General features: G+C 42.4%; 2 protein-coding genes across 13 annotated transcripts in view; one reads left to right on the top strand and one right to left on the bottom strand.

Annotated features, from left to right (window-relative positions):
* Positions 1 to 4,220: 4,220 nt before the first annotated feature.
* LOC136287534 (uncharacterized) lies at positions 4,221 to 5,226 on the bottom strand. The gene is given in 4 exon segments (XM_066180315.1): positions 4,221 to 4,485; positions 4,487 to 4,618; positions 4,620 to 4,711; positions 5,056 to 5,226. Coding segments are annotated over 4 exon segments (660 nt in total).
* Positions 5,227 to 14,188: 8,962 nt separating this feature from the next.
* Positions 14,189 to 24,629, top strand: part of RIMS1 (regulating synaptic membrane exocytosis 1) — a 302,331-nt gene continuing 291,890 nt past the window's right edge. For all 12 annotated transcript variants that reach the window (XM_066179696.1, XM_066179691.1, XM_066179694.1 and 9 more), the window contains exon 1: positions 14,189 to 14,600. In XM_066179696.1, the coding sequence (XP_066035793.1) occupies positions 14,437 to 14,600 (164 nt within the window). In that variant the 5' untranslated portion in view covers positions 14,189 to 14,436. The remainder of the gene's footprint in view (positions 14,601 to 24,629) is intronic.

Below are 24,629 nucleotides of genomic sequence, written 5' to 3'. Positions count from 1 at the left end.
CCCTCCATGCTGCCAGATATCCACTAAGCTACTGATCTGCAAATTGCCACTTGCTGCTTCTAGGGTAAGAACTCTCACAGAACTTTGGGTGTGCTTCTAGGATTTGGCCATAATCATGCTGCGGGAAGTCAGTAGACTTAGCAGGGTGGTCTGAGGACACGAGGCTGTGCAAGAAACATGTCAGCAAAATCACAGCTATGCCTGAAGACATTCAGCTGGTGTGCTGCCTCTCTGGGGATACTCTCCTCTGTAGCTGCACCTCTGTAGGAGCTGTTGCCTCTACAGAAACAGCAAAGCAGAGAACTTCTCTTGCTAGGGTGCACTACTATAAAATGAAAAAACTGTTTCAAATAAACTCTTTTACTTAAGTAGTGTCATAGCAGATGCAACGCCTGCCTTTCCCTGAAAGGCAAATGCATTTTATTAATGTGAATTATAACCTAAACCAGTATACTGTAATGAGACTGTAAGTTACAATGCACCATGTTCATACATTACATCTCTTCTACAGGTTTGCTTCAGTACAACTCCATAAATTAAGTTATGGTGGTGGATAGTTATTAATATTGAGACAGATTTAGTATAATCTCTGATTTTCTTGGGCCTCTCTTCATTATCACCCATACTTTTTTGGTTTGTGATGCTTCCGAGTCTGAGGAAAATTCTCTGAGGACAGCTGATTTACTTTTCCTTTGACAACTATCTCTGGTCCTCAGAAAGAAGTTATTTTATTTTGAAGTCTAATAGCTTTGACTTCTGGTTTCCTGATTTTTCCTTTGTGGTACATCCACTAGATAGAATACAATGTGAGGTTTTAAATCAAAGTGGAAAAAAATATAGATTCCCTAACACAAAGTAAGAAGGCCAAGCAACAATCATTTCCAAGGAACTGAAATTTGGTTTTGCTGTCTCCTTGCTGACCAAGGCTTTTCTTTAATACAAGTCTCTCATCAGCCTACCTATGTGCTATAGTACCACCAATTAAAAGACAAAGATCTGTGTGTGTCTTTTAACCCCACTGCATTGTAGAGTATAAGGAGCTATTTAGTCTGACATCCATTTTGTTAGTTTCTACCAGCAGCAGCTGGCAGTTTTCTCTGGGGTTTTCTTCAGAGCATCTGGCTTGGGTCAGGTCACTATAAAAAATTTATCAATCATCCTTTACAGGACTGGCTGGAGCTTTTTTAAATAAGGAAATCTCATCTATCTCCAGTCTTACAAAGGACTTTTTTTCCATCCTGTCAACACAGAAGATATATTAAACATTGTGTTTAATGAGATATTGAACATCTCTTTGTTCTGAGTGTATACTGGAGCAGGCTGTGCTTAGAAAACACATCACTTGGGTTTATTTTATTCTGCGGTTTGAGAAAAAGTTGTTATGTTGTGATAAAATATGTATTCCTTTGTTTTGGAAAGCAATAAAATGAACTAGACTCTAGGCTACGTGTCAGCTGATATTGTAAGGGAGCAAGACAGGCTGGGGAGCTGTGTAACCCAGATGAAATGTGGGGCTAATTATGAGGATGATTATTTAAGGAAAAAAAAAGTCAAGTAGGAAGAACATAAGAACTGCCACTCAAAACAAATGTCTGTCTCTAAAAGTGAGCATAAGTTCACATTTAGGGAAGAATAAGAACCATGTAAGTATATATGTATTTTACCTTTAATAGTCTTCCAGCTTCTTCCAGCTTTAATCTTAGATTTCCCAAGTCTTTTACAGTTTGTTTATTTAGCAACACTTTATGAATCATTCTTCCAAGTACTTCTTGCCCTGAACTTACATAAACTTCTTCCATTACTACGTGTTCTGCAAGGATTTCCACAGGTCTGGGACCCAAGGTGTGAGGCATTACCATCCCAAACTTCATTTGATGACTCCTAATGTCCCTGGAAGGGACAGTGGGTAGCTGATATCTATCCCTTTCAGTCATGATACTTACAATTTTGTAGATCTCTGACACATCCCCACAAATCATCCTTTTATTTTTTTTTTTTTTTCAGAATTCCAGCTCACCTAATCATTCATTTTATAGAAGGCATTCTTTACTATTTGATTGTCAAAAATGTCCTTCTCTGGATCTTTTTTAAGCTTTAATGTGTCCTTTCTTAAATAAGGAGACCAAAACTGCAGATAGTATTCAAAGTACAAGAAGCATGCATTAATCCAGTGTTTTCTGTCTTACTCTTTACTCCTTTCCTAATAGTTTGTAGCTTTTTTTTTTTTTTTTTAATTGCTGCTCAGCACTGAGATAGTGCTTTCTTGGAACTATTTATCCTAACCTTGAAGACTCTCTCACTTCTGAGTGGTAATGGTCAGGTCAAAGTCCACTATTTGATATATGAAGCCAAGGCTGTTTTTCACCACAGCATTTCACAAGATGTTTTATTGCTCTGTCATGAGGCCGTTTTACTCCTCTGTCATAAAGCCTCATAAGATATTTCAGCAGTTGTATGCTCAGCCCTAGTTCCAATTAAACTGGTAATTGTATCATCTGGAAACTTTGGAATCTCACTGCTCATCCCCTTTTCCAGGTCGTTCAGGCTTTGCTAAAGCATGTGGGTCCCAGCACAAAGTTCTGACCAACTCTCTTCTTTAACTGAGAATTTTGACTATTAGTTCCTATTGTATATTGCTTATAGCTGTGTTGTTCAGCTTGAAGAGAAGGCTAAAGGCAAATGTCCTTGCTTTGTTTGGCTCTTTAAGATGAGGTTATAGAGAACACAGAGGTGAACTCATGGGCTCACATGGAAAGGAGAAGAGGTGACAGACATGAGTTGCTTCAAGGGAAATTCTGATTAGACAAAAGAAAGTCTTTTTTTCACAGTGCACCAAGACACCCAAAGAGCTTCTGGGATTTCTGTCCTTCAGAATATCTAATGTTTGACTGTTCATGACCCCCAGACACCTTCTTTAAGCTCTTAGCAGACATTACTTTGAGCAGGATGCTGGACAACATGATCTCCAGAAGTCCACTCAAAACTAAATTATTACAGGTTCCTATGCCTTTAAGACAGATTTTTCCATCTTCTGCCATGATTGTTCAGTGTCTTTTCTTGAAGGATATTGTCAAGATCTTTTGGAAATCCTAATAAACTGTATCAACAGGGTCACCCAGAACCTCATACTTATTAGTAATGTCAGAGAACTCCCGGAGGGTTACAAGGTAGAGCCATGTTTTCTCTTTTCAAGATCATAATCATCATCAGGTGTGGATGGAATGAATACATCGTGCCATTAGTAATTAATCTATTTCTTCTTCAAGTTTTTAAGAGTATACCACCCAGCCCTGGTATTTGCTACTTTTCATAGTATTTCTTTGAATCATAATCCCTTCCAAAGCTGCTTCAATTTTCAGACAAATGGTTCACTGAATTCCCCGTTAAAAATGAGGCCTGTGTTGTAATCTCCTGTCTTTTCTACAACAAATCTGGATGCTATTAATCTATTTAGCTTCTCTCCATGGTCTTACCCTTCTGACTGCTCCTTTTTTACTCCAGTTAAGGAAGGGCTACAATATGTTTGATAGACATTTTTCTCCTGATGTCCAAAGAGAAGAATGTAGTATTAATTTTAGCTCTTTTAGGAAAGTAGTCTGATTCTTTTTTGATCTGCTTAATTATATTTTCACATTTCATCAACCCAAATTTATGCTCCTTTTCTATTTTTTAAATACAGCTTCAGATTTTTAAATTATGCTTTCTGAATTCCAAGAACGTGGCTTAGCATTTCATCTTCTTCCTTTAAGTTTACAAGCCTCTTCTAACACAGAGTAAGCAATGCTATTGTGCTTCCACTCTGGTGTACTCCAGCCTCTAAACCACCTGTAACTTAATTCTTCATTGCCTAATGGGTGGCACAGTTCTGGTGAAGATTTTGTCTTTTGGTTTTTTTTGTGTCATGGATGCTGGATCTGAGTTACGATTATCTTTAGAATTGTGCTTTCAGAGGAAAGTTTGGAACAGATCTTTGTCACTATCTTGTCAAGGGTTTGATTTCCTCTTGTGGGGTTGCTAGCCAGCTGATCCAGGAAAGAATCATTGACAATTTCATCTACAGTTTATGACCCTGATGAGGTTTCTCTCATCTACACAGTAACTAAAGTGTCTTTTTGTCTTTACCAACCCTCTGACTTCAGAATCATAGAATCATTAAGATTGTGAAAGACCTCTAAGGTTGTCAGAGTCGAACTGTCAACCCAGCACTGCCGTGGACACAACTAAATGATATCTCCAAGTGTAATATCCACACACCTTTTGAACACTTCCAAGGATGGTGATTCTGCCACTTTCCTGGACAGCTTGTTCCAGTGCCTGACCACCCTTTCAATGAAGAAATTATTCCTAATGTCCCATCTAAATCTCCCACTGCATAACTTGAGGCCCTTTCCTCTCACCCTGTTCCCTGCTACCTGGGAGAAGAGACTGACCCCCACCAGGCTGCAGCCTCCTTTCAGGCAGTTGTAGAGAGGGATAAGGTCTCCCGAGTCTCCTTTTCTCCAGGCTGAACACCCCCAGCCCCCTCAGCTGCTCCCCACAGCATTTGTGCTCCAGACCCTTCTCCAGCTCTGTTGCCCTTCTCTGGACATGCTCCAGCCCCTCAATGTCTTTCCTGAGCCAAGGGGCCCAGAACTGGACACAGAATTTGAGGTGCAGCCTCACCAGTGCCCAGTACAGGGGGACAAGCACTTCTCTGGTCCTGCTGGCCACACTATTGCTGGTACAGCTCAGGAACCATTTGCCTTCTTGGCCACCTGGGCACACACTGGCTCATGTTCAGATGACTTCTTACAACTTATTTCAGCCTGTCTCTGCTCTTGGTTGGAAAGCTGATAGTGTTGACCTGTTGAGGGTTAGGTTTGTTCCGGTTTTTTTTTGACTCTAAAGAATTTTTTTCCCCATAAGTTACTAGGACTAATACTTAGTCAAGTATTGGGTGCTTAAGGGTGCTTGACCAAAACAAAGAGGTGGCCGAAAGATCGGAGGAGGAGGGGGAGATAACGTGAGTTTTGGGGCAGGTAAAGGACAGAGCTGGAGGCAGCTTGGCTCTCTTGCTTTCGGCATCGCATCAGAGAGGACACGGCCAGGCTGCTGCTTGCTGCGGAAGGAGTTCACTGTCACCAGAAAGTCTGGCCCTGAGAAATCTACCATCATCTGCTCTCCTGCCCTGGAATTCTGAGCTCTTCCACCTGCCCTGCTGGAGCTGGGCCAGCCCTGCCCAGCCATCGCGGCTTCTTTGGGGCTGCTCCTTTTGCTACAATGTGACCCTGCACCCCCCTGCCCTGCCGGGACATCCTGCCGCTGCCTGCCTGGGACATCCTGCGGTTCCAGCTATCAGCCTGAGACTTTTCCACTGTTTCCAGCTTGGTGCTCTGAGGATCCTGCAGGGGCACCGAGACTAAATTGCCCTGGGTTTTGTGAAGCAAAACCCTCAGGCTTCTTGGTACTGTATTGTTATTGATGCTGTAGTTGTTTTTGTTTGCTTTGTTATACATAGTAGTAAAGAACTGCTACTCCTATCCCCAAATCTTTGCCTGAAAGCCTCTAACTGCAAATTTATAACTGGAAAAGGAGGTGGTGGTAGTGGTGGTGGTGGTTTACATTCCATTCCAAGGGAAACTCCAGCTTTCTCTGGCAGATATCTGTCTTCCCAAACCAAGACATGACCCCACTCTATCGCCTTCCTCTTTGGGTCTGGCACTTCAATCCAGCTTTTGTGCCACCTTTTAAGGTGGTCAGTTTGTTAATTAAATTTGATTCTAAGCTCTAACTAAACACAGAATTCTATTGTAGCAATTACACGGTACACTTTTTTCATCCCATTATGTTTTGTACACTAGGATCACAGTATGCCACTGGCTATTTTTGTTCCATCGGGAAAAAATAAGGAACTAAACCAGTTGTAAACTGGTAACTGTTCAGCCATATCATTAGTAATTTCAGTACAATTTCAGACTGCAGCAGAGCTTATGCAGTTGTGTTTTGACCCTGGAGCCTGTTACCCTCACTCTACTATTACCAACATTTGAGTTCCATCCACTGTTTCTCTACTACTCTTCTGAGACCTGAATGCTTTCACCTTCATTGCAAAATCATTAATTCTACTCCATTTTCCTCATCCTGATAATCTTCTGTTCTGGCACTTTGATTTCATTTTTAGCCCAAAGGGTAACAATATTGACTGTAACTGAAGACATTTTGCTACTTGTAAAAATCTTCACTCTAATTATGCCTTCACCACAAAAAAATGTTTCAACATATATCATTCTGATTCTATTTTAAACAGAAAACTACACTTATAAAGATATTCCTTTCCATGTTGAATCCCAAGTATTGATGAGACATCATAGACTTCTCTTTTAAGAGCTCAGTGCATGATTTCATACACCATGAGAAGCAGAAAAAACCTAGCTTGAGTTTCATCTTTGCTTTCAGCATTTCAGCTTTTAAAAGTGACTTGCACAGTAATCGGTGAGTATAATTCTTTGGCAACAAAATGACTGTTGGAGACCAGTGGGAAGTAATTTTTTGGAACATAATCTCCAGGCATCAGTGAATTACTTACTTCAAACTTCTTCCTATGTTTTTCATTTATGAAGCATGGAACTTCATAAAAACTGTTACATTGTATTGTTTGAATGTTGAAACAAGATTATTCAGGGCAAGGTTTTTGGTGGGGGACACACTTGATTTAGGTGTGATGGTTCTGAATTTCCTCCCTCTTCACAGTTTGGTACTTCCTTATGCATTAAAAAGTATGTGTGTAGCTAAAGACCCAGAATAAATAGACAAGATTACATATAAGTAGCTAAAAGATATTTAACACATAAATAGCAAGCAGCTTTTTGGTAAAAAAAAAAAAAAAAAAAAAAAAAAAAAAAAAAAAAAAAAAAAAGAATGAGAAAAGAAAACAGCTGGTTTACAGATCAATATTGAAACAAATACTTTAAATCACCTGTTTAAGATCACTTGTTTTACCCTGTGTGGTGGTGGGCTACAAGTCCTTGTTGTGACTCAGATTACAGCAACTGAAGAAAGACTAAGGGAAGTAACTACACAGATTATTCAGCTTGATTGTAAGAGCACCCTAGGATGTAGAATGCAAATGAATAGTAAGACCACAGGAACTGGATGTAACCTTTTGCAATTTTCTTCTTATTTCCAATGACTCACTAGATGACTTGGATACTGTCACTTAATCCCTGTCTCAGTTTCCCAGCTATAAAGATGGTACAACTAGATGAGAATGGGATAATCACTGATGTGATTATTTTCTTTTTTCCAGGAGACTGGATTGGAACAGAAAAAAAATTATTTGCAAAACAGACATTCCCTAAAATGTTGCTTTGGAATTATCACAACTTCGATTTTCATGCTTTCTCTGTAATACAGCTGTGCCTCTTAAATTGAAGTGTTTGACTTCTTAAATACAATATATATGTCACATCTTTTTAATCAGTGGTTGTTCTTTCGAGAATTTAGTAAAATATAAAGTTCAAACAAAATGAATCAAAATTAAGAAGTTCTACAACACAGAAACAAAACGTTTTTTTTCGAGTTGAACAATACAGTTAATCCTGACACATGCCTGACAAATGCTTTCATTTTGATGAAACTACATTTCGTTTGAAGTCATTAACTCAGTATGCATATTGGTTTTATGACATCTGGTTGTTCTTGCCTCCCATGTGACATCTTCTTTCACAGGTAACAATTATTTTTCTGTCTGTCTTTTCTTCTCTTTTCCAAAAATGCTTTACTCCTCTTACAAATATCCTCTTTATTCCACATATTTCAAACATCCTTTTTCTCTCCTCATGTTGTTTGGCTGATTAAAATAACGAAGTTAAGTTCAAAGCAACTGCTTCCAGGCTCCGATTAGCGTGAATTTTGCTGTATTTTTTGAATGTAAAAGTGCTTGTGTGCCTTAAAATTTGTTCATCTCTTCTGATTATATCCATTGGATAATTAAAATACTTTCTCCTGAAAACTTTGTGCCCCTTCTTTTTACGGCAAACTGTTCCATCAGGACATTTGTGCCCATTTTAGCGCTAACACTGACTTTTAAAGTATCTTGAAATTTGTGAATAGAGATGGATGAGATTATGATAAGGCTGCAGTTGTACAACTGAACTTGCCCTAGCACATCCTCCACTGTATGAACAGCTTTGGAAAATGACACCATTCTCCGCTCACCACAATCCTCTTACCTGCTGCTTCTTTACAGTCTGTCTAGGGAATCAGATTTTTACTGCCAATTAGGCTTGATAAAACTGCGGGAGTTTCTTGTATTCTCTCAAAAATAGTATTTCTGAGTTGCTGGCAGCTTTTGGAGGGCTTGTGGCTACATGTTCAGCAAGAGACCTCAGTGTACTTTGGCACTTTGTTTATTTGGTGATTTAGGTAATTTAGATCTTACCAATCTTACCAAGTCTTATCAATTGGAAGTAAATAGATTATTATTATTACTATTATTATTATTATTATTATTATTATTATTATTATTATTATTATTATTATTAGGCACACTTGCCAGAAACACTGAAGCAACAATACAATCCTTATTCTAAAAAGATATGGGCCACAACTACAGAAAATGTTGTGTTATTTCAATGCTTGAACTGAAAATTTTCCGACTTGCATAACTTCCAGATTGCTGACTAAAAGTACTGGGCTTTTGTTTATTGTCTCTGAGCTCTAACACTTCTCAGCCCTTCTGAAATATATAAAATGATATTTAAAATGTAGGGTTTTTCTATGCAATGGTCATATGTAGAGTTCCCCTAAAAAAAATGGGGTTGAATCTGTCTACACTAGCATCTTTACACAATAGGTTCAGAAGAGAAACAAAAAGCAGATGGTGATTTTCAAGGATGGACAGTGGTGTCAGTTACACCACTTCTTTACTTCTAAAGGGGAAAAAGTGGAAAGTGATCTTAGTATCTTGGAAAATAAGTGATCTCAGTATTTTGGAAAATGATGTTGAACTTAAAACCTTGTTAGTATTTCTGAGTTAAAAAATCATTATTTAACAAACACATTTGGAAAGCAGTCTGACTGAAATAAAAAAAAAATCAGCTCCTAATGGATTCAAATTGGATAGGAGTTTGCAAATGCACTAAAAGGGTCTGATTTGGAGCTGCATATACAGAAGCAACATGTTGGGGAGGAGGAAGGTGACAGTTCCTGTTTATGCATTTTTGGCAAGCTGCACCTGAAGGATGGGATGATTTTCTGGAAACTGTTGTGCCAGAAATGGGGGGAACTGAGAAGAGCAAAGGGAATAATTAGAGACCTATGGGGGTGGAACAGGGACTCTAGTTTATTTTCTTAAGGAAACCAAGCTATGCAATCACACTGGTTTTCTGTCAGTATACCAGCAATAATATTTGAATCTCTTGATCAATTTGAAAAAAGCCCTGACAATAAAAAAAGGAGAAGTTTAAAAACCCTCAGCTCCTGTGGGTTTTACAAAAGTCAGCAGCCAGATAGAGGAGACTCAGATTTGTGTGCCCAGTAAAGAACAGGTGGAAGTGTGAACTCAGCTGCATTATTTGACACAAGAGAATCCAAAGCTGTCATTGAAAAGCGGGCTCCATAAGTTTTGCTGTCAATGGAACTGCTTGTTTGTCATTTAGAGTTAGGGGCACGTTTTGCTTTTTTATTTGTTTGGGTTTTGTTTATTTGTTTTGTTGGTTTAAATAAAATACATTTTAAAGAAGCGCAAGACTTCTGGCAGAGATGATTTTTAAAATGTTCATTGCTGCAAAATATTGGCACTCATTATAAAATTATGCATAAAACCAGATCAGGCCTGTCCAGAACAGGCCATGAAATTCCTACCTGAAAGGAAATCCCCTTGGGCCAGGGTTTTCTCTCTGCCATGGAAGGGACTGTTTCCATTTCTTCTCATGCTAGAGCTAGCTCTGACCCTTTTCTCTTTCTTAAAATACTGTGGTGTCACCAAACTTAAAAAATGAAAAGTCATGAGTTAGATGCCAAAAAAAAAAAAAAAAAAAAAAGCATGCTTTTCAAAATTATATGTTGATAAAATATATTTTACTTTGGATTTGGTCAGTCTTTGAAATTTTTAAAAGCCTTCAGTTTCTTCAGAGAGAGAAGTCACAGTGTTCTACTTTCATTAAAGTATTGTGAGAAATTACTTTGAGCCCTGGGTGCTACAGGATATTTCATCTTTCATGGCTGTCCCTTAAATGGCAAACCCACTGAGACTGGAAACTCCTCCACAGCTTTCACATCCTCAGTCTTCCATCAGTCTGAGAAAGAGCACCACTCTTCTGGGCAAGGAACCTACAGAAAAACCCTCAGAATTATTTTTTTCTTCTTTCTGTTTGCCTCATGAAAACAAGCAGTCATGATTGCTTACAGCTAGTGAAAAGGGAGTATTGGTGGAACTGAGAAATCTAGAATGTGGCATTTGGTCAATACAAAAGGAAGATATGGGGGAGAAGGAAGGTTTCTAAGACTGAGGGGAGGTCTAGAATTATAAAGAAATATGCATTTTGTCCTGCATAGGGCATATGTTATGATGCCCCATGAATGACAAGTGAACATTTGTTGTTATGAACGGAGAAGAAAAGGTCATGGATTCCATTATAATGATTGACTTTTCAAGTTTAGGAAAGCAATTTACCTGATATGTTACAATAGCTATATTGATATTCCATTTCTAGATTTCACAGCAGTCTGTTCTAGATAGGACTTCAGGGAAATTGATTTAATAGAATGCCTGTCAGTGACAAGACTTCGGATGTTACTAAGCAAGGGTAACTCTCACTAACCAGGCAATGAAATTCTCTGGAAGGCTGTCATGTATCACTCCACCTTTGGGATATAATATATTGAACTAGACTAGACTTCCTGTTGATTGGACAGCAGTGTCAAATGTTTCATCGTTACAAAACAAATGTGTGTAAATCAGAAAACTACCATTAAATGTTGGAAATAGTGTCGATAAGAGCTCAGTCTCTTCATGCAGACCTGTCAAGAAATGAGATGACTTTTATGGTTTCCGCTTTATTTTTCTTTGGTAAATTTTACTGCTTTTGTACAAAAATAACACAAAATCATTTGCTGTGTCTAGGACTTTTTGGACATAAGGAAAAACATTGCCAAAAGCCTGAGAGAGGTGAACCTTCCCATCTGCTCAACACCGTTAAAGCCACATCTGGAGTGACAATTCTAGTTCATCGCTCCCCGGCACAAGAAAGACATGGACATAGAGCAGCTGGTCAAGTGAAGGGCAAGGAAGATAGTTTAGGAATTGGAGCATGTCATATGAGGAAAGGCTGAGAGATGGAACTAGTTAGCCTAGAGAACAGAACAGTCTGAGGCATCTTATAGATGTCAGTAAATATCTGATGGGAGGCTGTAAGCAAGACGGAGTCAGGCTCTCCTCAGTGGTGCCCAGTGATAGAGCAAGTGGCAATGGGCAGAAACTGAAATACAGGGGGTCTTGTCTGAACACAATAAAACACTTTTTTACTGTGCAGGTGACTAAGCACTGGCACAGGTGGCCCAGAGAGGCTGTGGAGTCCCCATCCTTTGAGAGACTCAAAGCCATCTGGATGCAGTCCTTAGCAACCTGCTCCAGCTGACCCTGCTTGACCAGGTTGGCTGGACCAGATGGCCTCCAGTGGTGCCTTCCAATCTGAACGTTTCTGTGATTATGTGCTTTTCAGCAAAACAGTTTTAGTCACAATTTTGGCTTGATGCAAGTCTACACTCGAACTTCCATAACTTTTGAAACCTGTATTCTACAAGAGTTTTCAGCTTTCCCTTTTAAGTTATAAGAAACTATATATAAGAACTTATACTCTTTGTATTCATTTTGTATTTTCCACAGAGCAGTAAGAATTCATGTGCTTGACCCAGTATAAAGCAATTAACACAAATACAGAACAGATATAAATAACTGTGTCAGTAATTATTAAGCAGAAAGGTGAGTAGGATAACTTCATGTAATATTTTCTTCATAAAATTATCTTGGAGACACTTGGATCTTATGGTCTTATACATTTTATATTTTGGTTGATTTTTACTTAAAGCTGTGATTCTTGAATACTAAGGCCGTTGCTCTAGTGAATGCAGTTACTTGAGCTACATCCTTTACTTGCCATATGCAGGTCCACCCAAATTATCTGAAGGACTGAGTATGGACTACCTATGTATACCTCTAACAACATAATTATTATGTCTAGTACCAGCATTCTAGTCATGTTTTCATTATTTCTGATACTAAACATATGGTGGTACCTCACCCTCTTCTCATCATCTTATTTTTTTCAGTCTTGCTTCCTTTAGTTTTGAAGTGACTGCCTGTTGTTAATGAATGGACAAATTCTTCAGCACCAGCCTGTTACATGAAGGCTATCTTCCCTGCCGGTCACAGATGGTGGGAAGTGATTTTATTGATTTGTTAGTACTTAGCTAGAAGGATTACATCTAGCAGTAATAATGTGGCCAGGCCCTGGGACAAATCACCACACGAGTTAGTGGAGGGTCTGTGTCTTAAACTGAGTATGACATTATTGTATTTACCAGCCTTTCATAGTGCTTTGCTTTTTAACACCACTGTAATCTCTTCTGAGCCATCTGTCGGTCATTCAAGTTTGTTTCCTTCATGTGCTGGAAAAGTTGAGAGACTTCAGTTTCTGAACTGAACTTGGACATTATCCTACAAAAGTTCTGGTGGCAGCCATAGTGCTTATTATGTTTTTTCTTTATAATTTCTGTTATCAATTGTGTCCTGCAGAAAATCTCTTGGGGGGACACAAGCAGATGGCCACAGTAATTCCACTCAAATTCAAAGGGTCATGAAGGTTCATGGCTTTCAGAATTTGTGTGAGAGGTATTAGTGTGGCTGGGAGAAATTTGGTCCCTCTCCCTGTTCCAAACTTGGCAAGTTTGGCAGAAAGAAGCATTGAATCCTGCCAGCATAGATTTTTTTTCTCCCTTTTGTTCGTGCTCATCAGATGATCTCTCTAGAAACCAGAGCTGTTTCCATGCTTTGACCTCAGAAGAAGCACAACAGAGAGGTCTTAAGTATCACCGTGTGTTAATGGTAGCTCACATTTTACCGGAAAGTGCAGTTTTCTCTGCATTTTGACTTTGCATTTCTAAGTAGCCTGAATGATTCCATTCACTGACAGGCACATGTGTGTGCAGAGGACACTTCAAAGCTTGAGGCATGAGCTTTTGGCCAGTGGATTACTTGCAGACGATCTCCTGTAGAGAAGAGCTGTTGCATTCATTACCAGCTCCCCAAAATGAAGTTACTCAGAGCTAGTAGACCAGAAATTGGCAGGGAAGCGATCTCTGTCTGGACGTGATGTTTTGTTTCACTGTGCACTAACCCCTCAGTTGAGCAGTCGGCACTGTGACATGTTTCGTGGCCAGTTTTAGTGGGTCACAGTAGTTAAAAAATGGGTCTGATAGATATGAGCAATTTTCACCCGCGTGGGAGGTGTGTTTGGACCACGGCATGGGTGGCACGAACGAGGTTTAAGAAGCGTAAGAAGAAAGTGGTGAAGCTTGGGATCCTAAGGAAGAGACGGGCGAGCGGTGACAGCGCTGGCTTAAGGTAAGGGGGCTGCAGCTGGGGCCAGCACGGCTCACGGCCGAGGGAGTGGCGACAGCACTGGGACCCCAAGGCTTCCCCGCGCCCCAGGCAGCCCCGCAGCAAACCCGTACCCTCCCACGGGTGGCCCTGACTCGGGCAAGCCGGCAGCCCTGGCGGGAACCCGGGCGAGCACCTGCGGTGAGGAAGGCTGGAGGAGGACGTGAGGAGGGCGGCGGAGCCGGGGCCAGCGCCGCGGCCCTGTGGCCGCCGGACGAGCCCGGGGGGCGGCGGGCAGAGGGAGGCGCGGCCGGCCCGGGTGCCCGACGCGGGCAGGGGCAGGAGCAGAGGCAGCGGCGCCGCGCCTCGGACTCCGCCTCACCGGCACCGAGCTCCCCTCCCTCCCTCTCTCCCTCCCTCCTCCAGCGCCAGGCTCGCAGCGGCGGAGCATCGCGGCGGCGGCGACGGCGGCAGCGGCAGCACCCGCCCTTGCCGGCCGGCCGGCGGCGCGCACCGCCCCCCCGCTCCCGCACGCAGCCCGCCGGCGGCGATCCGGAGCCCTCCGCGCCACCGCACCCCCGCCCCGCACGCCCACCGCCGGGAGGATGGGCTGCGGGCGGCGGCGCGGCAGCCCCTGAGCTCCCCGAAGCCGCGGAAACAAAGGGAGCGAGCAGCGGCAGCACCGGGCCGGGGTGGATGCAAGCAACCATGAAAGGCTGGGTCTCCGCCTCCTCCGCTGCTGCCAGAGAGCTGCCGGCTGCCGCTGCTCGGAGGACTACCCTGTGAAGGGGGCGGAGGAGAGGCTGGCTGGGTTCGCCGTGCAAAGGTAGAAGGTGTAAGGGAGAGCAGGAAAGAAGATGTCTTCTTCGGTGGGGCCCCGCGGCCCTCGCCCGCCCACGGTGCCTCCCCCGATGCAGGAGCTGCCCGACCTGAGCCACCTGACAGAGGAGGAGAGGAACATCATCATGGCAGTGATGGACCGGCAGAAAGAGGAGGAAGAAAAAGAAGAGGCCATGCTCAAGTAAGCAGACGCTAGTCATTCATTCATTCCGGCACTCATTCACGCACCGATTGCCGGCGGGCGGAGCGGGCGCTGCCACAGCGGGAGCCGGCCAGTGCCCGGAGCCGGCCGGCTTCGCCTTGCTGACGGGGCTGGCGCCGCGGAGCCCCGGTCCCGCTCCGCTCCCGGCCCGTAACTTCCTCCTCCCCCACCCCGGGCAGCTCCTCCCGAGGCAGCACCGCCGGGGCAGCCCGGCGCGGCGGGACGGAGCGGGACGGCGGCCCTCCCTGCCCCGAGGGAGCCGGCGGCGCAGGGCGGGCGGAAACCCCGACACGGGGGTGAGGGGCGAGGTGGGATTCCTTTGGGGTCCCCAAAACCCCGCCTCTGCCAGGAGGGGCCGCTGGGTGGGGTTTCCCTCCGTGCGGGAGCCTCCGCGGCGGCCGTGCTGCCCCCGCCTGGCTCAGCCCCCGCTGCCGCCCGCCGCGGGGCCGGGGCGGCTGCCCCCGCCCGGCACACACCCGGCCCCGCTCCGCCCGCCCGTGCCGCCGGCCCCGGCCCCGGCCCCGGCCCGCCCGCCGCCGGCTCCAGGGCGGGCGGCCACGGGCAGCAGCGCGCTGTGGGGCAGCAGGGCGTTCGCAATTAGGAAATAGATGGAATTAGTCGCACTGCTCATTCCAGCAGGCGGGCGGGCGTGCGTGGTGGCGGGACGCCGGGGGAGTGGGTTTATCCCGCTGCCGGCGGCACGGGGAGGCGTGCGGGGAACGCGGGGTGTGGGTAGGTGCCATGTTTGGAAACCAGATCCCCGCAGCCTCTTTTGAACCTTTTCCCTCACCCCCTCGTCCCTGCCAAACATCGCATGTGATGACATTTTTTAGCCTCCTCCGTCAGTCGGAGGCTTCAAACGTACGTTGCTAAATCGCCTACTGCGAGTGATGAGAATAAACAGATTGAAGTCGTGGCCTGTGGAGGAGAGTCACGGTTTCTCCTCTTCTGACAGCCCGTCAGGCCTGTTCGCTCCGGGCGGGAGGTGGTGGGAGAGGTGACTGGAACAGTGCGAGCCTCTGACGCCACGCAGACCCTCCGTGCCACAGGAGGTGTATCCTTACCTCACTGTCGCCTGCTTGCGTGCACCTGTGCTTGGAAGGGATGCGCTGAAGGTGTGACGTGATCTGGGTGTTTCTTTTGGCTGCATCGAAAATACCCGCTTGAGCGATGCAGGTGCCAGCTCTTCCCCACGGCTGGGGACCAAATCCCCGCAGGCTCCCGACTTCGGCCCCGTGCGCTGTGCGTGGTGAAGCCGGGACAGCGTTTTTTTTAGCACACTGTTGTCTCTGTCCCTTCCTATTCGTTCTCGACTCTGAATTTTTACAGGGGCTACTAGAGATCCTGGCAATGGTGGGTACTGAGGCCCAGCTGCCAGGGCTGTGCTGGCTAGGAGCTGTCCAGCACCGGGGTGCTTGGGTCTCAGTTCAAGACGAAGAGTTCAGTTTGCTGTTGCAGTTCATTGTGCTCGGGGTGTGGCTACCCTTGGAGGTGGGGTGATTGGAATGAGAAATGTTCTGTGAAAATGCGTTATGTTAGTCACTGTGGGGAAACGTGAGTGAAGGATCCCTCCTTAGTTTCTATTCATAAAAAAAGAAAAAAAAAATTAAAGGAGTAGCTCAAAGGCTCTAAACCATATATATCCTTCTGTTCCTTGTCCTCCAGCACAGCTACTTCTCTACAAATATTTAGCTTTTATTCTATGAAGAAGATTACTACTGATGATGTTGTAGAGGAATACTATAAATCTTACAGTCGCTGTGAGAATGAACTTCCATTGGTTTGGTAGAGATGGTGTTTTCTCAGCCCTATTCTTGTTAACATTGGGTAGAGAATAATTTTTCCTCCTTTTTTCACTCCAGCCCCCCTTTTTTTCCTTTTTTTTTTTTTCTTTTGCATTTGTTTCTGAATTCTGGACTGGTATTTCCTTTCCTATGAGATTATGGGAATCTTCAGCAGTTTCACTAAATGAACTTAGGACACTTCAAATATAATTTTTAGAAAAGGCCACAAATGATGCTTTGTGAATTCAACTAGAAACTATATTGTCTTCAAAGGTTTGTGATACCCAAATTTAAAAGTTTATTTCCCTACAAGAGTTCTTTCAAATAATGAAAATAACAGTCTATACTCTTCATTGGCCTGAGAAATTGTGATTTTAAATAGATTTCTGTCTTTTTTTAAAGAGCCAGAAATTGAGGGCAATACATTGGAAAACTTACAAATCTGTATAGTTGCTTTAGCTGTATCATTAGTTTGTAAAAATCAAGTCACAGCAAATATTTTTCTTATGGGTTATGAGTTAACTCTTAGATTTTCTGATATCATTTCCCTTTTCTGTATGTTGAGCATTTATGTTCTTCTTGGGATAAGTGTTTGACACACCTTTCCATGGAGTCACTCTTTTAAGACGGGAATTTTGACAAGAATTTACTTCCATAATTTTATAAAGGGTTGTTACAAATATACAGTGGTGCTATCAGATGACACAGCTATATTATAAAAATCAGATATCATCAGCACTCTTCCTATTATCTTTGTTAAAAGATTTTCTGATTATCCAAATGTCTCAACAAAACTGCCACCAGTTTTTCATTAAAACCACCTGGTGGAGAAATGTTTCCATCTGTAACACCCACATGCAAATCTGTAATTTTCCCTGAAAGTGAAGCTGAGAATCAGTGCTGCAAACTAGGCTACCTTCAATCCTGGGCTGATCAGAGGCCGGATATGTGCTGTCTCATGAATCATAAGGGCTAAAAAGGGTGCAGCGTTTCTCTCCTGCTATGGGTGTCCTGATAGCAATGAAAGTTTCTAAAACAGTACTTGTAATTTTCCTTTCCAGTACTTCTCATAGCAGAAAACCATAGGAAGAAATATTGGTTAAATGACTATATTCTTCACACAGTGGTCATAAAATTGTGGGTCCAGGGGAATTTGAAGTGCTTCTGTGAATGGACTATATGGATTTCAGGAGAAGTGAAAGCAGTTAGGGTCATTGGTAAAGAGGCTGTGTCGCTCTCCTTCGAGTCTGTACCTCTCTGTCTTCCTGATCCCTGTTTCTGATTCTGAGCTAAAAGCCTTCTTGTAAACCCTCTCTGCCAGTTCATGCTGACATCAGCACGTACTGCAGCGTGCCAGGGCGCTGTTACAGGGTGCAGGACTATGGACACTGAGCTGTTTTCACTGCTTCCACTGGAGCATTACAAATGCATCCTTTGGTTTGAGACCACCTGCTTGCTGCTTTCCAGGAACTTGCCTTATCTGTCAGCTTGTTGGTCTGCTGAGTTTCCTTCAGCAGTGTGGGCCTAACAGAGCTTGTCACTCCCTTAGGATAAAGATGTACATCTTACAGTGTGACTTTCTTTTTCTAGGCACACCTGGTCAGCGGCAGGGACCTCGTCTTTCCCGTACCCTTCCGATATCAGATTTCACACTGCTGTGGGTGGTGTTTGTGGAAGGGGAACACTTTGCTCTCCTATGACTTGTTGAACACTATGGAGTAATATGTTGGGGAGTTTGGGCTTTTGTGAAGGTTTTTTCTTTTGCATGTTTTACAAACAGGTGTACCTTGGCTTGAGGAATGTTTTGCCATTAACTGATTGCCTTGAGATTGCCTTCACATCCAAAGGCAGGTTCTGCATTGCTTCTGTAATAGGCACAGGGTCACCAGGTATTCCTGAGACCATATAGACCATATCCGTGCCTTCATTCGATGAACTGTGGTCCCAGTCTGCTGCATGGTACTGAAGACTCAAATCCATATAAACCCTTTGATGCCTGCCGGGCACTAAGTAGAAACTGAAACCTCTTCAGTACAGTCTCACAGTCTGGGATTAGGAAGCAGGTTCTCTATCTCATCTTGGAGCTTCAGAGCTTTGTGTTTTGTCCTCTGTGGCTGGGAGAGCATCACTTTCCTATTTGCCACACCTTTGAAAGCTGCATGGAGAGCAGTCTGTTGGGTAGATGGAGCTTTATCATGGTATACTCAACTCTCGTCTACTCTTTTTCCCCTGTTTCACACTGACTTTGCCGTATTTTGTGCATATCTCTGAAGACTATAGTCTCTATCATCTTTTAATAACACTTGGCCTTAGACACCTAAGCTTTTGATTTTCTTATATGAATAAATGTTTGCATAGAACAGTAGTAGAATGGCCTCCTCTGCAGACTAACTCACATCGGAGGCATTTTCCCTGTTTTACTTGGTAGATACTCCTGTAGCTGGAAGGGAAGAGTTTCATGTTGAGTGGCTGATGTCTAGCCTGAAGTCCAGATATTGCCCAACAGGTGACTGATGTGACAAAAAAAAAAAGTGAAGAAGCATGAAGGGGTAAGTTTTCAATGAGACTGAAGAGAGAAAACAAACCATCATTTGCAAAAGTGTGTGTGTGTTTGTGTAAAATTGAAAAAAAAATAATTTAAAGGTTTAGAGTGTACACTTAAGCACTAGGTAACCTGAGACAACTATTTTGCCTGTGGGTGTAGGGTGCCTTGAACTGAAAAGAACACAGTTATGTACAGCAAACTTCAATCACAGGGAAACCACAGAATTATGTATGTGTGTACTTAAGATGAAGTTTGCTTATATGTAGTTATGTGCCTTATCTCATTGTGTTAGGCAAGTACTAAGTGGAAACTGTGGCAGCTGAGAACACAGCTACAGTCGAGTTCCAGCTCTGTTCAAATTTTGGCCAGTAATTAGAAAGTGGCTCCTAGTTACCATGACATTCATATTTGCTGAAGCAAACTTAAGAGGGGGTAAAAGCTCTTACCAAGCTTCTGATGGGACATAGGAAGGCTGTGAGATTGTTGGCTGAGGTAGTGGCGGTAGTAGGAAAGTTAACTAAGACACGGGAGGTGCTTTGTAGTTTTGTAACTCTAATTGAGTAGCTTCAGTAGAGAGGGTGGCACGTACTTGAAACCTTCCCATCTTAAAAGTTACCTCAAAATTTTTTATGGCAGTTAATAATTTGGGAGAATTTCATGCTAACACCCTATTTTGACCACCTAGTATGGTACAAAAGCATGATTTTAATAGAACTCAGGTCTAGAATCAATAGGGATATTGCAGCTGCTCATGTTTCAGGGCTGCCATATCTTGGTCGTTTGCAGTTGGTGAGAATATCTGTTTCAGGGTTTGCAAAGTAACTTCCTCATAATTTTCTTGGGGCACCTGGAAGCTTCCAGCCTTCACTACTGTGTAACTGATGATTAATCAATGCGCAGGAGGCTTGTGCTTTCAACCAGTTTCCTGGAGACAATGTCTTTCATTCTATCTTCCTAGCACTTGGACCACACCTATCATTGTCAGAAAACATTGCATACTGCTCAAAGTGGCATGTGCTGCTGTCCTCATTTTGTGTAGTACTTATGGGCAACAGGAGGAAGTATGGTTCCAAGACCTTAGCCTGTATGCTGTAAGTGCCCTGAAAATAATTGCCCTTCCATGAAAAGTAGGCAAGGAAGAGGTAGGATTATTCTTCCTCCTTTCTGTTGAAACTGGGCCATTTTCCAAAAATAAAAGTGAGAGTGAAGGGGCCATCTTGAGAAAGTCTGTCTTTATCTTATCTTTAGAATCAAGGGTCGAAAGCCTATCTTTAATCCCACTGAGAAACAATGGAGGAATTGAGAGTTCTGGGAACTGGTTGTGCATTTGGCAGCAAGGAATTAAAGGATAAAATAGATAAACCATACCAAGACTGTCTCCTCTGATTTGGCCTCCCTCTTATTTATTCTTTCCATGGCTGCATGAATCTCACTTTCTCTGCAGTGGAGCAGGAGGAAGGAGGCTTCTGCTTGAGAGCCCTTATTTCTTCCTTTGTACTTAAAGCAATTTGGAACCACCATATTTCAGACTCTATGGTGGTGCAGGGAGCAGAGTGCAGGTTGCTTACTGTGTGCATGGGTATTTTAAGCTCCTTGAATCACCCGGAAAGACTGTTAAAGTATTACCTTGCATCTCTTCCTGGCAGTGCCAACTCTGATCCTCACACTTGAGTATACAAGTCCATGGTGAAACGATTTTACTTCTGAAGATTGTCTGGTACAACCCCCTACTCAGAGCAGGGCCACCTGCAGCAGGTAGCCCAGGATAAAGTGCTGGTGGCTTTGGAGTATCTCAAAGGGTGGAGACTCCACAGCCTCTCTGGACAGTCTTTTCCAGTGTCCAGCTACCCTCACAGTAGTCATTCAGATGAAACTTCCTGTGTTTCAGTTTGTGTCCATTGTTTCTGGTTCAGTCACCGGGTGACTCTGGGAAGAGTCTGACTCTGTCTTCTTTAGTCCTCCCCACTGGGAATTTACACGTGTAAAAATCCTTCTGGGTCCTCTTTCCTCAGGCTGAACAGTTCCCACTCTCTCAGCCTTTCCTTACATGATGTGCTCCTGTCCCTTGTCTGTATTTATGACTCCTTGCTGCAGTGGCTCCAGCATGTCTTTCTTTTGTCAAGGAGCTCAGAAGTAGATTTATCATCCAGATGTGGCAGAGAGCAAAGATCACCACTTTCAGTCTGTTGGTGATGCTTTTCCAGTGCACCCCAGGATGGCATTGGCCTTCTTTGCTGCAAGTGTATGTTGCTGGCTCACGTTCAGCTTGGTGTTGACCAGGAATTCTCAGTTGCTTCTCTGCAGAGCTTCTTTCCAGCTGGTTGGACCCCTGGGATTATTCTCCTTGTGCAAGATTCGGCATGTCCTAATGCTGGATGTTTTCCAACTTGCAAGAGAGACCAGTATCTAAACGTGTTCTCAAATCATTCAGGAAAGGGATTGCTTTGGTCACTGCTTCTCACCCTTTTCTCTTTAGTGCCCAAGGCCTTTGCTCAGAGAGGAGTAGAGAGAATTGAACAATGCAGAAACTCTTGCGGACTTTTGGCCAATGGAAACATCAGAAGGAATTTAACATTTAAAGCTTCAAGTCCTCATCAGTCTGAGAGGGCAGGTATGGCCATAAATGTGTTTTGATAAAGCAGACAACTTGGGGTGACCTCAGAATTGCAAGTGTTCTCATACCTTTCAGGGTATTTCAGAGAATTGATAGTCATTTTTTCGCTTGAGGGTGGACTGAGTTTTCTAAGGAGACTGAGGAGTCCATGCATATTCACAATTGAACACATTCACCAGCAAGGCAATTACGAGACTGCCATTGACTGATCTACTGGGTAGCCATCTCACTGCTGAGGAGGAGCAGGAGACTGTCAGCAGACAGTAGCAGATTGATAGGCATTTCTTAAACAAAAGAACGGGAGGTGATAGGGGGTGACAGTAATAAATATTCCTTTTGGACACAGGCTTCAAATTGGCATATGTTGAACTTTTGGAACATCTGAAGTTCAAGCTGTTGTCCAGAGCTCTTTTCTGCCCCCAGTTTAAGTGGTTTTATTGGAATGCACAGGCCATTATTTCTGCGCATGCGTCTTCCCACGTGATTCTCCACTTGATGCAAGATTCTGCCAGAGCTTCATTGCCAGCTTTGTCTGACATTGCAGTAATACTTTCTAACTAAGAAGTCTGTCATTCTTCAAATTCAGGGGCATTATCTGTGCCCTGCAGAAGGGTGAAGACAAAGACTTTGTAAAAGAACATCATCTCTGGGCAGGAACTTCTCAAAGTACAGAATTATTATAAACCTTATCTTAAAAGGAATTATGCAGAAGAGGCTTCTTCTTAGAGGGGGAGGGTACTATCCTGTTGTTTATTTTTCTGGGAAATAGCAGAGGGAGAACAACATTAAGAGAGATTTGAAATTCTCAGACTTGTCAATACCCTTTTATTTCTGAAGACTCATACAAAGATTTTTTTGCATCCTTGGATAGGAAAGCATCTAACAAAGATGTAGCATGCTTCCTTCATCAAGCATTAACTAAGCATTTTAAGACTTGAGATTAATGCCTTAAGAAAAGGCTATTTAAAAATACTGCTGCCCTTGTATTCAAGCTTGTTGAAATGCAGGCATTACTGAAGGTGGAAAATGACAAAATAGAAATTCTGTTTTGGGTTGTCAATGGTTAGAGCCAATTATAATTTCTAGCTCATTTTACCTTCTCCTTTGCTCTATCCACTGGTGGCTGCTGCATTTGTCTACTCCCCTGGGCCTATAATTTTTAATTAATAGATGTTAGCATGTAATTACGTTTTAGGGGAAAAAGCTTGCGTGCCTATAGTCTGACTTCAGTTCCCAGCAGTGATAAAACATGTAAAAAACCTCTTATGTCATCAGTCACAAATACAGAATGAGTAGTTTCATTCTGCTTTTTGAAAATACTTGCATAAATTTAAAATTACATTAAAATTGAAATGATTTTCACCATGGTTTTGACACCTCACCAGATTTTCACCTCTGTATGATTTGCCTCAGTCAAATCCAGGTATTAGATGTGTAAGGATGCAGATACCTTATCAGATATCTACATCTGTCAAGAATTATGGTTGTTTTATCCCTTATTTCATACTTCATAGATATAGTAAAGTATTACACAATGTTTATAGTGTAGCTTTGGGAATCTAGACAGTAAATGTTAGTCAGACTTACTTTTGATATTCACAAAAAGCAGCAGAAAAGATTACCACTATGAGTTTAATTTAATGGTTTCTTAGGTAAGACAATTGATAGGATTGCATTGTAATTCTTTGTACTTAGGACTGAAGTTATCATCCTCAAAATTTGATTGCATGTCAGATACTTACATCCAGAGAGAGTTTTAAGCAAGAAAGCCACGTTCCAAATATATTTTCTGGCACTGTTACAGAGGCAAGAAGAGCTCGTTGCAATTTTCAGAATAATGACACACAAAACCATTCATTCAGTTGCCACTTCAGAGGCCTGAAGAGACATGGCATGATGAGTAGCTGTTTCCAGACAGTTCTAGACTGAGTTGGAACACCTCTTTAGGTACAAATTTCTGAATTTCTTCACATCATGTGTGTCTTATTTTAAGTGTCCGGACTTTGTACACTTTGCCTATGGTAAGCCCTGTTCATACATTTGAAGATAAGGGAATGAACCTGTCTGTATATGAAGTTTTTTCAGATATCTGTAATAACAATCTAGTGTTAGAAATCTAATGTTTTAGTCTGTATTTCCTATTTTAAGGCCTCCTGGAATCACTGAAGATCAGTATATGCCCTGAGAGTTGCTTTTTGATCAGGGATGAACCTAGCAGATAGAGCTACACTTTTTATTGATGGCTGTGGTGGATTTAGCAAATTACCTGTTTCAAATTTTGGAGATCTGAGGTGTAACCAAAAAATAATTTTCTGTTCATTTTGGGCTTTAGATAAACACAAAATTCTAGTAAATTTCTAGAATGGTTGTATAAATTCCTTGATTCAAAATACAGTTATTTACTTTAAGACGCTTAATTGAGAGTTACGTTTTGAACTTCATTATATGAACTTTATTAGGACATTGCTCATGAATGGAGCACAGCCTAACAACACTATTTTAGTTTTAAGTACTATTTTATTGCAGGGAAAAAGGGTACTACTCTTTTAGAAAGAAGCAGAGCACTCTGTTTGTTCTGAAAATTGCTAATGGAAGTCTTTGCACGCTTGAACAACCTAAGTGTGAAGTGTCTTCTCAAGTGTTTCTCTAGGTTACCAATACTGCATACTCTGAATTGATGAAAGTATTTATGTATCCAAAACTCTGACTACATCTTACGCTGTCAGGTCTAATAAAAGATGATACTTTTTTTTTGAACCTTGTTTGGACCATGAGCCTAGTGAGCACTAAAAATCTTATAGCCACTGCTCATGAAGATTTTGTCTACATTTTTGTAAAATATATATAATTTTAAAGTCTTTGAATATACTGTGAAGGGTTCAAAATCATGTCCATAAACTAGGATTTTGTAATACTTCTATTGATACATCACTTTCTTTCCAGATATTTACAACAGATATTTAGACAGATATTTAGAAAATCTATGGTCCTACACTATACAAACAATCCAAAGTTTTCACCATCAACTGTTTACATCTCTGGCTAATAATCATGTTAAAGATTAA

Source organism: Chamaea fasciata, unplaced genomic scaffold (assembly GCF_029207755.1).
Source record: "Chamaea fasciata isolate MVZ Bird 193981 ecotype frontalis unplaced genomic scaffold, bChaFas1.0.hap1 SCAF_3, whole genome shotgun sequence".
Classification (NCBI taxonomy): Eukaryota; Metazoa; Chordata; class Aves; order Passeriformes; family Sylviidae; genus Chamaea; species Chamaea fasciata.
This window is presented reverse-complemented; position numbering and strand designations above follow the sequence as displayed.